This window comes from Punica granatum, chromosome 8, assembly GCF_007655135.1.
Source record: "Punica granatum isolate Tunisia-2019 chromosome 8, ASM765513v2, whole genome shotgun sequence".
Lineage (NCBI taxonomy): Eukaryota > Viridiplantae > Streptophyta > Magnoliopsida > Myrtales > Lythraceae > Punica > Punica granatum.
This window is the reverse complement of record NC_045134.1, coordinates 21,819,861-21,834,886: the sequence shown is the minus strand read 5'-3', so window position 1 is coordinate 21,834,886 and position 15,026 is coordinate 21,819,861. Positions and strand designations below refer to the sequence as shown.

Genomic DNA, 15,026 nt, shown 5'->3' with positions numbered 1-15,026 from the left:
TTTTCCCGTTGGACTGGATGGAACAAATGTATTCAACGGTGAAAAATCCGTTCTTCCCGATCACATTCATGTTCTAAATATGCAAAAGCAGCCCCAAACATCCTACGATGTTTCAAATACACATATCAGCCCGACTCGTATTCTTAAAACAATCATAGGCAGCGTGAAATTGGAGATGGCACTTCTGTCGCCGATGTCTATATGGTCTTATGAACTCGATGATCACGACCTTATCATGACCCGTGACCGGAAGTTTTCAATGGCTAGAACACGTGAAGCTTTCCTTGATGGAGGACTATATCGTCCGACTCAATCACCAAGGCCCAATAGTAAGAATGGGCCAATCCGCTGCAACTTTAGGCTCATAGATCTCCAAATATACCCCATATGGGCCCATGATCGCTATTTTCTTTCACCAACTTTCACCTCCATAACTCTATCTTCGAAGAGTCGATTCGATGATTGATCTTCGGGAAAGCATCCATGGCCTTTGTCGATTGTCTCAACCTATAGATGTAGTATGAATAGTTGCAACTATATCCTCCCCGTTCATCTCACCACGTTCTCCTTTGTTGTTTCTTGGGCTGGTCTTACCACCTTTTGCTTTTCCCCTTGCTCTTTGTGGTTGACGATGCATCATCTTTCAGTCCATTACTGGCAACATTTTCTCATCCTTCTTGACTGATCGGCATATATACTTACTTTCCTAAAATAAACATTTTAGATTATGCGTCTTTCTATACTTGAGAACCGACATTACTTTTTTCGGGTTTAAATTATTTTTTCGGTTCAAATGGTGTAATTTCAACTGTTTTACATTTCTAAGATATTAATCTTAATTGTGTGATTTTGGTTTAGGACACAAAAATTCTACTTAGGATACCAAAACTCCGATTTTGGATGAACGATCAGTAATCCTCTTGTTAACTCATTTAATTTTCAAGTGAAATAATTCCTAAATCCATAATTTTTTGAAAAATTCCACAACATATCTAACTAAAATATTACTTTCTATCAAAAAAATTATTAATATTCCCGCATAACACGTGGATTCTTATCTAGTATTAATTAAAACGAGAAATATTGGGTCCTACCACCCTTATGAGCCAAAACAAAACATTCCATTGGACGAAGAAAGAAAACGGAAATTCTTTTTTGGGTGAACAAAACCCATTAGAAGGAAATTGATCTGATTAAGCAAACCAAAATCTAAAGTGAAAAAGAGGCTTATACACAAAAGGCTCTAACTAATCATAATTATGACACATCTCTTAAGGTTAATTCTCAACTAGCTAGCTGTCGCAGATAAGACATGCCACAACCTATATAGTTTTAGTTACATGATTTTCTTTCAAAGCTACATAATTATTTCTCATAAGGTAACAATCATTGAAAATCTCAAATCCATGTACATAGAGATATATGTATCACGTGATTGAGCATCCACCTTCATCATCTTCATCATAATAAGGTTCATCGTGGCCATAGTGGTAACTTTTGATCGGATAGTGTGGCTGATACGGCCCCATGTGATGGGAGTGCAAGTATGAATAGTGCATGGGAGAGGCATAATAGTATGAAAAGCCGTTGCTAGGATTTGTTGTCCTGTAACTTGCTCCGTACATCGCTGGTGCATAATGAGGGAAGGGCTGTGGAAATGCATCCATATTATGATCAGGACGATTTGTGTTCAAGGAGGCAGGAGCGAGCGAAAGCGGATCTGGACCGGCATTGTGGGGCTGGGAACCTGTAAAAGTAATTTTCTTTCAGATAAGATTCAATTTAAAAGGCATAGCCTTAGCCCCACAACTTGAAAGAGCCATGAACGAATGAAGGAGAATGTTCTTTTAAATACCTGTGGGAGCATCTTTGCAACCCTCAGGATTTGCATTCTGCCCCTTCTTCTTTTTCTTCTTCTTCTTTTTCTTCCCTCCACCGCCTCCACCACCATTGTTGATGACTGTCGTAACCATGTTAGCCTTTTCATCGGTTTCTGATGACGTATTTTCCCCCTCGTTATCACTATCTTTGGTGTCATTGGCATCTCTATTCTCAACCGGCTTTTCGCTCTTTTCAGCTTTGTCGGTAGCGGCCTCATGATCCTGGCTATCATCCTTGGAGTCCTTACTATTATCTCCATCTTTCTTCTTCAACTTGCCGTGCTTCTTCTCAGACCAAAGCTCGGCCTGCTTTCCTGATTTGACCAACTTCTTGATGAGGGTCTCCGAGTCCACATCACCCGTCACCACGACCTTATGTAGTCGAGAATCAATGTTCGTTGTGAATACACCTGATAATATATTGATCAATAGAAACACCGTATACATTACTAATTATGATCATCTATATTAAATGAAAATTTTAATTGGAGTAAAAAAAAATTAAAGGACGAATTATAATATGCAGCGGTCCAATCAAACATGTACACACACATACCATCGATGCTCTGAAGGACGCGCTTGACTTTCCTCTCGCAGCCTCCACAGTGAATGGGGACCTTGAGTATCCATGTCTGCCAAGTGATAAACCAGTTAGCCAAACAGTCCATTAATTGATGATGATGGAGAAGAAGATTGTTAGGGACAAAGGATTCATTTGTACTGATCTATATGTTCACATATAGATACATGTTACCTGGTATTTTAGGGTTTCGGGAACTGCTTCAGCTGAATTCGTCGCCATCTACAGACATACAGACAGACAGACACAGAGAGAGTTGAAGGAATAGAGTATAACACTGAAGAAGAGGCTGCAGGGGAGGTTTTGGTAGTAAAGAATAGTGGGAGAGACCAAAGGGGAGAGGGGGAGAGGGGGAGAGGGTGAGTTCTTAATTTGAGACACCAAAATATATAAATAGGACATGTCATCCCTGAAAAAAAATTAAATAAATACAACATTAGGGATTATTATCTCAATACGTCATCAGTAGTTTGTGGCGTTGTCTAAAATGCAATTTGAATCATCTAAAAGTAAATGTTATGCCATGTAAAACTGTAAAAAAATTTCGGTCGTAAGAGAGATTATACAAGGATAAGAAATAATGCAAAATAAAGAGACATATAAGTTCTACTGGTGAAAATCAAACCCAGGATCTCTTGATTCCGAGTAATTATTTTATGTTACTGCACTAAAACTTTAATCTCGTAAAACTATACTTTCAAGTTAACCAAGCTCAACTGAGATTATAAATTAATAAGTGTCGATTTGAACATTACATAGGATATTATAGACACACATAATTATTGGTAAAAAAGATGTTGAATGATTTTAAATCTTTAATTCGCAAAAAAGAATATCATTAGCTCTCAGCACAAATATATATATATATATATATTATTCATTGGCAAATTTAAATTATATACAAACGTATACATTAGTAAATTTACCGATACCCCCTTATATTACCTACATATTTTTGAAGTTCTCTTTCAAAAATAATCACACTAGGTGCATCCCCGTGTGTTGCGTGGGAGCATAAAAAAATTAACTAAGTTGGATTTCTTCTTCTTTTTCCCGATTTGCACCCTGATTTTCGGAAATTATAAAAAAAACTTTTCAACTTATTTAGAGAATATTTTAAATTTTCACTGATAGTTTTTAATGTTTATTTATATTTTTGTACAATTTTTAACAGAATATTTAATATTTATTCAAGATTCGAAAAACTTTATCATATTGTTGGTATTTAATAATTAAAAATAATAATTCAATAATATATTAAATACTCTAAGTAATTAAAAAGATAATTAATCATGAACTGAGGTCTTCAAAAAAGTGATCCATAGTGCTTTTTCATATCGCTTCCCGATTTATATATATATATATATATATATGTGTGTATGTATGTAATAAATATAATGGGTTTATTTTTCATTTTCCTTGTCACCTTGATGGAATTCTGCAGGGGCCAATTTAAGACTAAAAAGTAGTTGCATCTAGTACGAGAGAAAAGCATGCAGGTGAAGAGGAACATAATAATTACGATAATTTAACCCAACTTTTTCTGAAGAATCTTAAAAAGGAAACCGCCCCCACATACCATTTTCATGTACAGAGTAGACAGTTTGGTCTTCCAAATTAAGATATCTTTGGTTTTAATCGGATCTGCTCATCTTTTTACTTGAAGGAATTTTCGAAATTCTCCTTGGTGTAACACAATTTATGACAACATCCTTCTCCTTCTCTCTTTGTCTCTCTCTTTTTTTTTTTTTTGATGTCCCCTTCTGTCGATCGATGGTAGTATAAGAGATCTATAACCCCTAGAGTTGCATGAATATTTTTGAATAGTTCAATTATAATTTTACAATCAACGTTATTATTATATCCTGTAAATTTATTTAATTTCTTTCACAATATTAGTTTGTGTTACATATAATAATAATATTTGATATACTTTTATTCTTTTATATTATTTTTAAATTTATGGAATCTTCCTTCTAGATAAAGATTATTATTATTCTATAAAATATCATTTTTTTCAATTTAATCTTTTTTCGTGGGTAAGGATTGTTATTGTTCTATATAATGAGACATTACATATATTTTTTTTATGTGCATATCAACCTTATTTTGTATATATACTTTTTATATTTTATTTATTATATTATAATTTATTAAAAAGTAATCATTTCTATGATTCATAATTCTTATTTTTAACACGTTAAATTTTACTTTTCAATATGCTCATACATATACATGTTTAGTTTTTATGATAAATTATATACATGCTTCATTAATTTTCCTAAGAATATCAAAATTTTTATATCAATTTCTCTACGCTAGGCTCAATTTTATAAATTTCACATTAAGTTAATTGTTTATATACATTGATCACGTATATATAATTAATAAATTATAAAAAAAAATCTCTTAATTGTATTTAGTAAGAGATTTAGGTACATTTAATTACATTTATTAAATATTTTAATTATTATTCTTAGTTTTTTAATTTTTTCCCATATTCTTTTAATTTTATTTAAATCATTATATAGTGAATAGGAGATTTAGATACATTAATTGTATTTATTAAAATCTTTGTTTTTGAATTTTCTCTTTTCATATTTTGTAAATTTTCTTTTAAGCATTTATTATGCATTCAATCGCATTTATTATGCACCCAAATTTAGTTATATATAAAAAAAATTTAATTCTTTTCTTTGTTTTTAAATGTTCTCTTTCCATATTTTGTAAATTTTATTTTAAGCATTTATTATGCATCCAATTAATTTTACTTATATATCGATTTAATTAATTTATCCAACGTCTAGATTATTTTTCAATTACTCTTCAAAGTCCAACGACTTTTTTAATATCATTGGAAAAACCAATTTTGTTCCTTTATTTTTTTACTCTATTTTCTTAATTGTTATGGGCATAAAAAAGGTAGATAAAATTGATTATTAAAATTTCATTAGTAATTTTGCATCTTACTTAGAGAAAATAGTAATTTTGGACCTCACAAAGCTAAAATAATGAATTTTTCATAGAAGTTTATATTAATTCCTTTAAATAAATAAAAGATCCATTCTTACTGTTTCGCTTTATGCCCCAATTTTCCTTGGGCCGCACCTACTCGTAACACAGAACAACCAAAAACAACAAAGTGGCTTTTTAAGGAGGATGGTGCATTATTATAAGGCTAAAATATTACATATAAAATATATATATATATATGAGTAAATATAACTATCACTCCTCAAATTTTTATCCCCTCGTATATATAACTTCCCATATTTACAAAATAAAATCCCTACTCCTTCAACTGTCATGAAAAAATATTGCTTCAATCGTTGCAAAAGGACAAAATAATCTCTGATTGCCAAGAGGAGTAAAAAGGATAATTTTTTGATGGCAAATTAATGAGAATTTCAAGACAAAGTAAAATGATAAACTCAAGATGGATTAGTGAGGCTCTGTTGAGTTTCTGGATACCATGATACACAAAAAAAAATGATAAACAAATTTAGTCCGATAACATTTAATAAGGTTGTGCTTTCTCATAAATCAAATAAGGATTTTTTTTAATCTCATTTCTCAACAGACCTTGCTAACTCTTTTCTTAAGTTGAAGTAATATGGCCCAGAAATTTAATTTCAAGATTAGATTTGGCACTTCTAGATTTTCCTTAAAAAATTCTCAATTTATGCCATTAAATTTTACAAGAGAAATTATTGTTTATTTTCTATCACCATAAATGAAAATTCAATCGATAGGAGTGTAGCAAAATTTGATTGTATTTTTAAAAGAGGGTTAATTAAGAAAAACTTTGTACTTTTTTCAAAGTTAACAAGAACATTTTTTTTTTGTATCAAGAAATACCAACTTTTGATTTTGCATCACATTTAGCACAACATCAATTTTCTCCTTATTTTAATGAAATTTACCAATGTAGCACCATTAAGTGCCACGTTGGTTGCCGGAAACGACAAAATGGACCTGAAAATTGGGGAAAAAAACTTAAAAAACGAAAAAAGAAATTCCAAATTCGAAACCCTAGTGCGAAGGCGAGGGTGGAGGCCGCAGTGGGAAGGCCATCCTCCTTCCTTCCCGTTCCTCCTTAAGGGCTTTTTTTCTTTTAATATTCCAAAAAAAATTATTTGAAGAATTATATGATTTCACTTTCTCAGTTTTGATGAGCCACTTGATACCATTACGTCCCACATTGACAAGTCTAGTTAAAAATATTAGGGAAACTGACATCATGCTAAATGTGATATAATGTTGGAAAATTATGTATTTCCATGCAAATAAAATATAATTTGCACTAGCATTGTAAAAAGTGCAATGTTTGTATTCTCTTATGGTCAGTTTAGAAATTCCATCAGGTTAAGAAGTGATATTTTGATTTTTGATAGTTTAGGGAGGAACATTTTATTTTATTTTCTCAAAATTTAGGAAGTGACAATTAAAAGTTTGGCAGTAATTTTTTTCTATTACGAGGGAGGCATATGAATCTAATATAATAAAATTATACCCTTAATATCCTAATAGCTAATAAAGGGGTATGAATAGCCTTACAATAAGAATCAAATATGTAATTTCTTAGTTATGCGAATGCATGTGTCATTATATTATGCCCCTTTTAAGTAGGCCATATGTTAGGGAGGTGACACTTAAATTTACCCCACATATGTAGTCTCATAACGTACAAGTCCATGCATATCCCATCCTTTCACGTACGACAAAAAACTTGCCCGGACAAAAACATAAAGATAAAAGAGAGAGACAAAGATACCACCAAACTTTATTCAAAAGCTTTAGCTAAATAAATAAAATCTTAAAAACACAATTGGGAAAATTCCATGGTTATCTAAAGATATCTTATTATCTGCCTTTTCTGAGTCGCTGGATTAACTCTAATGGGTCTAGCGTCCTTTATACAAAGTTATCACTTTGATGACTTAATAAATTATAAAAATGCAAATAACAATCATTTTAAATGATCGCAGAAACTCTTGTATATATAAGTATTATGTAATATACACATGGAGATATCCTCCTCAACATAAAGCATGGAGGTGACATATAAAGACTGAAAGTGGAGCACTAGACGAAAATAACGATAATTTTCGAGTCACACTTGCCTTGATAAAAAAAAAAGAAAAAAAAAAAGAAAAATCAATATGAATCAATTGAAGTAGTTCGTCACATATTTTCCGTAATTAAGGTCTTAGATTCAAATCGTGTGAATAAAAAAAATTCTCAATTACTAGTAATTTGCCCCTTAGTGGACCAATATGTTATTCTCCTTTTCATCTTCATGTGATATTTCTCTATTACCTCCTTCATATGTATCCGTTGTGAATTATTTGATCTCCATGTAGCTACTGTTTCTATTATTAATTGAATTCACTTGATTTATACAAAGAAAAAAAGAATTAGTTGATACCCATTGAATTTTCGGATATCAAATTGCACAACTCTAAAAAAATAATAATTTAGTCCGTATAGTAGAATATTCACAGCCATTGTTTCAACCATAGTCATCAATCATGAACCCCAATTTAAAGTATTTAGAATAGTCATTCAAGTAGCAACAATGTAAAGTGATCTTACGATTTTTCTAACAGGATTACTAGTCGTGACATTGCATAAATGCTTTTGACAAATCCTTCTTTTATAATTGAAGAAATTTTCGTTGCACGTATGTTTTTGACATTTTTCTTTTATTTTCAAATTACTGCCATTCAAGAAATTTTCATATACTGAAACGAAGTAAAATGATAATTAACCAATAGTGATTGAATATTGTAAAATTTATTCGTAGTGGATAAAAAACTTTAACATGGTTTTTCATTTGTATCAAATACATTGTTTGTCTCTAAGCAAACCTCTGCATTTTTCTGTCATTTGCTACTACCAAAACTTTCAATAAACTTCAATCTTCTTGTGGTAAAAGGAGCCAAGCCAAGTTGAAAATATTCACTGAGTATTACTCCTCATCTTTGAATAAATAACAATAAATCAATATGCATGTAACTAAAAATTTACAGAACTGCTATAGGCCCTATTTACCACTTAAATGCATTCTTATTAGATGTTAGCCTCTTTCAACGAATATTTGCTCAGCCAAGCTGCGACCACATGGCAACTTCTTTCAAAATTTGACAATCACTATAATCTTCTTGGTGAGATTATTTGGAGCTTTTCACTTCAAGAATTTCGCAAAATAGGGACAGCCAGTAGGGACGGAAAATTTTCCGTCTAAAATTAGGGATGGAATAGGGACGATACAAAGATAGAAGAAGTTGAGACGGAATTTCCGTCTCAACAATTTATAGATGGAAAGTTTGAACGGAAAATCTATCACAATGTTGGGACAAAACCTTCCGTCCAAAAGAATCGTCCGTATGCATAGAGACGGAATTGAGACGGAAGTATCATCTATATAAATAGAGACGGAAAATTTAAGACGATGCAATTCATCTAAGTATTTGGACGGATTAGAGATGTATATTTCATCCATACGTGGAGACGGAATTGAGATAGAATTTTTCGTATCTACTATATAGACGAAATTGAGACGGAAATTTTCGTATCTAGATCGATCATTTATTCTTCTTTGTCAGGTAAGTCTTACTAATTTAGAGTATTCTCGATTCAGTTGAATGTTTCATCTTCAAAACCCTAGCTTAGAGATAAAAAATCGAATATGGATGAAAGCTTTTACTAATTACAGATAGTGATACTTTTTATATTATGAATATGTAGATAATGAATATTCCTCCGCATCGATCGTGGATGTATCATATGACTAACCCTTTACGAGCAAGCCTCCAAGAGGAATTCATTGAAGGGGTTGAGAAGTTTATTAGACATGCTTCCGATTTAGATCTATTTAAGAAGGAGCGCTGAATTAGATGTCCTTGCAATCACTCGAAATGCAAAAGGCGAGCAAAGATGCTATTAGATCTAAAGGTTCGATTGCATTTATTAAAGTATGGATTTAAACCAAATTATTGGATTTGGACCAAACACGGGGAGAATGCTGAAACTCATGTCAACATTGAGCAACAGGATTTTCAGGATCCACTGAATAGGGTTGAAGAGATGGTTTATGATGCAGCTCTGCAGGAATTCGGTCATCAATCTGTGTAGAATAAAGATGAGGTTTCAGGAGATGAGGATGACCACATCGATGATGAGAAGTACAACAAGAAGAGGTTTCGGGAGCCTAATGCTGATGTTAACCGATTCAATAAACTACTTGAGAAGTACAACAAGCGACTATATCCAGGATGTAAAAATTTTGCGTTGTCTATTGTTGTGCAGATAATGGGCATTAAGAGTGACTGGATTTTGCCCCATGATGTTGTTGATGAGTTATTCAAGCTATTGGGCGAGATAATTCCTTGGGAACACAGCCTTCCAAAGGATTATTATGAGGCAAAAAAGATTGTGTCCAAACTTGGTTTGATAAAATACAATATAGATTGTTGTGAGAACGGCTATATGTTGTACAACAAGAATAATTCCGAGGGACTGTTTGCAAGTTTTGTGGCTCCTCTTGATATATTGAACGGTTCGCCAAGGAGAAGGATAGTTGCAAGTGGGTTCCCATTAAAAGAATGCACTAGCTGTCCATCATTCCTAGGTTGAAACGGCTTTTTGCATTGATGAGTTCAGTGCCTTATATGACATGGCACTATGAGAACAGAAGAGAATACAGGGTTATGTGTCATCCTTTGCAAGAGAAAGCATGGAAGAAATTTGATCGTGCTTATGTAGATTTTGAAGTAGAACCCATAAACATGAGGCTCGGTCTTTGTTCAGACGGATTGAATCTTTTCAGTCAATCGGCAAGCCCTTATTCATTCTGGCCTGTTATTGTCACCCCTATAACTTGCCACCTCATATATACATGATGTCGCATTACATGTTCCTTACTTGCATTATTCCCCCACCCAATATCCGAAGGCTAATAAAGATATTTACCAGTAACCTTTTACCGATGAGCTGAAGTTGTCATGGGATGTCGGTGAGGAGACTTATGATATATCCAGAAAACGAAATTTCACTATAAGAGCAACATTGATGTGAACTGTCAATGATTTCCTGGCGCATGGTATGTTGTTCGATTGGATGATTAGCCGGAAAATTGGCTTGTCCCTATTGCATGAGTTCAAGCAAGGCTTTTACCTTGAAGCATGTACGGAAGAGCAGCTGGCTCAATTGCCATCGTTAGTTTCTACCCCTAGACCACACGTACAGGTATAATTCTTACTTAAGTAATAATTTGTAGCATTAACTTATTTTGTTAGTTTCATTTTCAAAATTATTTCATTTAATTTTTAGGCAATTTTTTAAATTTTTATCTTTTTAATTTTTATAAATTATTTTATTGCTTTCATTTTTAATTTTTTATTATTAAGAAAATTTTTAATTTCTTTTACTTTTTCAATTTTTAATAATGTCTCGAATTTCGTTTCCTGATAATAATTTCATTTTTATTATTAATTTCAATTTTAAATTTGTAACTTTATTTCAAATTAAAAATTTCAGACATTATTTATTTGGATTTTAAAATCTTGCTGCTAATTTTTTTTTTATTTAATATGCACTTTTACTTTATACCATAATTTTCCCCTTGATGATACGACCAAAAAAATTATCATTGATCATTTCTCATGTAGGTATAATCTGAGAAATTTCAAAAGGAATAAGGTCAAATTGGATTGTCCATTGAAAAGATTAACATCTGTCGAGGTATGAGAGAGAGCTGATGTTGTCTTTGCCGAAAGTCACAGATCATGGTCGTGATTGTAGGATGAAGGGATACGATTCTAGACACAACTTGACCAAACAAAGCATATTTTGAGAACTGCCCCACTAGAAGGATCAACTACTCCAACACAATTTGGACAGCATGCATATCGAGAAGAATGTCTTCGACAATATTTTCAATACTGCAATGGAAGTCAAAGGCAAGGCAAAGGATCATGAAAATGTTCGGCTGGACTTAGCTTTATATTGCAAGCGACCAGAGTTGCATCTTGAGGAGCTTGGTAATAATTGGGTTCGGAAGCCAAAGGTGAAGTAAACGTTCTCACAGTTCAGAAAAAAAAAAAAAAACACTATATGCAAATGGTGAAGTCTCTCTGGATGCTTGATGGTTATTCATCCAATCTATCCCGTTGAGTTGACTTTTCAACTTGAAATTTTAGTTGCTTCCCATCTAGAAGCCATTGCCCGAGTTGAGTAAGTTTTTCAAGATTTGTGCTCAACGAACTTAAGACATCAAAACTTGGCCAAAATGGAGAAGAATATCCCAGTCACTTTGAGCAAGTTGGAGCGAATTTTTTCACCGAGTTTCTTCGATGTAATGCAACGTCTTCCTATTCATTTATTAGAGGAGGCTCATAATGGAGGTTCACTCCAATATCGATGGATGTATCCATTTGAAAGGTAAGAATTTATTTCATTTATGTACTTTTTTAAAAATGTCTTTGTTATCACAAAGGACGAATTATCATATATGTCGAACATGTTTGTCCCGCATGGTATTATTAATTTAAGCAAAAGGCTCGAGTGGAGGGTTCAATTTGTGAAGCTTATGTCTGTCGTGAGATGGCGAATTTTTGTTTATTTTACTTCAATGCCGATGTGCTTGCATCGAGAACTAGAGTTCCGCGTAATGATGACTGGGGACAAGATTAGTTGATCGGTCCAAGCTTGTCGATTTTCAATAAGCCTGGTCGATCCTCCTAAAAATGTATCAAAAGATGGTTGACCGAAGAAGAGGTTAAAGCAGCTCACTTGCATTTGTTGCTCAACTACGAAGAGATCAAACCATTTATCACATAAGTAAAGTAAAACGATGTTTAATTTTCTATTGATATTATGAAATTACAATATATACAACCTAACTAATATTTATACATAACTGATGTGATAGCTATTTCTAGGAGACAAACAACATCAATCCAAGAGGACAAGCACTGGATAGGACTGCATCTAAATTTCCAAGTTGGTTCTCAAATTACGTAAGTATAAATACTCGGCTCAAACATAAAATATATGTAATTTTCCGTTATTTTCATCCACGAAATTAACAAATACTTATTTGCAATGAAAGGTTCAAGATCTAAGTCATCTGATAACCGATCCTCATTTGTTGTCAATGGCTTTGGCTCCTAATAAGAAGGCCAAGACGTGGAAAATATATTTTGTGAATGGATTCAAGTTTCAAGCAGGCGAAGGAAGCACTAACAAAAAGACTTGTTATAATAGTGGAGTTTGGGTTAAGGGGGATGTCGGCGAAGGAGCAGGTGAGAGCGACTATTATGGGGTAATGAAGGAGGTCGTTGAATTACAGTACCCTATGCAGCCTATGCATCGGGTGGTTTTATTTCTCCACGAATGGTTCAATCCTGGACGAGGCACCCGCAAAGTTCACCTTGAGTATAGGATTGTCGAAGTAAATCATAAAGAAATGTTACGCAATTACGATCCCTTCATCATTGCGCACAATTGTCGACAAGTTTACTATGTGCCATATACTGGGAATATCAGGCCAAAGAAGACTGGTGGGCTATTATATACACAAAGGCAACTACCCGAGTAGAAGTACCAGATGCACTAGAGCTGACATTTCAAAATGATGAGCCCTTAAGGGTTCGTGGGATAACTTTCGATGATATCGAGGTTCCATTGATTGATGAGCAAGGCGTTTTTGAAATTTTGGATATTTCTAGCATAACGAGAGGAGATCGAGCCGGTACTAGCTCGAGCAATGATTACTTAACAATGGAGTTTTGCGATGGAAACGAAAAGGATGAATATGAAAATGTTGAAGAAGTTGATCTTGGTGAATCTGAACCCGACAATCAAGAAAATGAGAATGACGAGGAAATTGATTAGGAATGATTACTAAATCTCTTTAATTAACTTTTTTTTCACATGTGCTGAGAGTATTTTGGTTCTTTGTTTAATGCAATAAATTCTTATTCCTTAAATTCTTGTGCATATTTAATTATATTTATTTGTGGTACGTACTATTATAGGGAGAAGACAAAGTAGTGGCACGATAAGCCAAGATTATAAATCAAGCAATTCGGTTTTCGTAATTTCTATATCTGGTATAAAATTTCGATGTGGATGCAAGAACATACAAATGCAGATCAAATTCATGGTGTAGTAGCTCGAAATTCTTGTGCAAAGACACCGCATATACTGTTTCCGAGAGCAATTGATCAAAGTACAGTTGCTGCGAGAGCACCAGTGATCCAGTGCTTGAGAACCAAACCTCCTGCCATCTCAAGAAAAGAAAAAAAGATTATAGTAAACACATATATGCACGATTATCTTCTTGCCTTGTTCTCATTTGCATCTCGACTGGAATAGAAAAAAGCATCAGATTGATGGGGGTTGAGGATACGCACATAAAGTCTGTGTGGTACAGACTTATATGCACGATTATAGTAAATGCATGTACGATTATCTTCTTACCCCAAGCTTTCCCCGACCCAATGTGGGAGAAAGCGTACCAGCTGTACCAGATTCCGGTGTTCCCCTCTTCGACTAGGAGCGAGGAAGCAGCAGCATCTCAAGAAACGACTGTCTTTTGCGATTGCCACTGCCTCCCATTCGCAAGAGATCCTATAAACAGGTACCTAGTTCTCAAGCTACTTACGCTGATGATAAGAACAACGATTAGAAACTTTTAGTTTTACTGTTTTGGTTGAGTTGTTGGTTAAGCTATACGTAGTCTCTCAACTTCCAACTTCGAGTCATAACCACTTTAGAATGTGCGCAAAGATTTCGTTGGGCTATATTTTGGACTTCGGACACTGATTGTTCAAGTTCATGACCAGACATCATGCCTGCTCAATTTTGCATTATATGCTACATACTGTAGAACATTAATAGAAGATACAAATTAAGATTGTGCTTGTGGCTCAGCGCTAATTAATTTGTCAGAAGAAACATTATTTGTCTGATATTAATAGATGATTATAGAGAAGCTTGTACTTACAGTATATCTCCAGAGCTTCAGCATCCGTACATAAATGCCCCAACCTTTTTTTCTTCTCTCTCTCAACTTCAATTAATATTATGAAACTAATGAATATACCCTTCCTACTGATGTGTATGTGTTTCTAAACTGGAATCGATTTGAGCTTTCCTTTTTATCTGTATTGTTATGCTCTGGTTCTCATAAATTGAGAGATACTAACTACTTGAGTTACTAAGTGGAGGAATTGCAGAAAAAGCTCAGTCTAGCTTTCATGACAGGTTGGAAAAGTTGATTTTTCTTTTAACCTAAATTTTGAATCCCCTTGTTTTTGCTAATTTAGTTGCTATATTGGTAATTAGCTCTTTGTCGAAGTTCACAATTACTTACTTGATCTATTTGTGAGATGGAAATTGGAGTTAGTGTTGACTTAGCTGAACTATTGAGATAATGTCTATAGTTAGATTACAAAATTTAAAAAATTTGGAGGATTAAATAGATGGCTTAATTGGGTTCCTGGGTAATGGTTGTTGATGGAAGAACTTAATTACAGCTGAATATTTCTTTAATTTTA

The 15,026-nt window shown here is 33.4% G+C and overlaps 1 protein-coding gene across 1 annotated transcript; it reads right to left on the bottom strand.

Annotated features, from left to right (window-relative positions):
* Positions 1 to 1,124: 1,124 nt before the first annotated feature.
* Positions 1,125 to 2,828, bottom strand: LOC116215965 (heavy metal-associated isoprenylated plant protein 36-like). Its single transcript, XM_031551809.1, has 4 exons — positions 2,635 to 2,828; positions 2,437 to 2,512; positions 1,856 to 2,290; positions 1,125 to 1,747 (listed from the first exon to the last, which is right to left on the bottom strand). Exons 1-4 carry the CDS (start codon positions 2,680 to 2,682, stop codon positions 1,428 to 1,430), a joined length of 879 nt encoding a protein of 292 aa, XP_031407669.1. The 5' UTR covers positions 2,683 to 2,828; the 3' UTR covers positions 1,125 to 1,427.
* Between the last annotated feature and the right edge of the window lie 12,198 nt (positions 2,829 to 15,026).

Bases quoted from the DNA above. Each gene is read 5' to 3' on its own strand.
- LOC116215965 (XM_031551809.1), bottom strand. From the start codon at position 2,682: ATGGCGACGAATTCAGCTGAAGCAGTTCCCGAAACCCTAAAATACCAG. The intron at 2,513-2,634 runs GTAACATGTATC...ATCACTTGGCAG, and splicing joins CCGAAACCCTAAAATACCAG to ACATGGATACTCAAGGTCCC. The intron at 1,748-1,855 runs GTATTTAAAAGA...TTACTTTTACAG, and splicing joins TTGCAAAGATGCTCCCACAG to GTTCCCAGCCCCACAATGCC.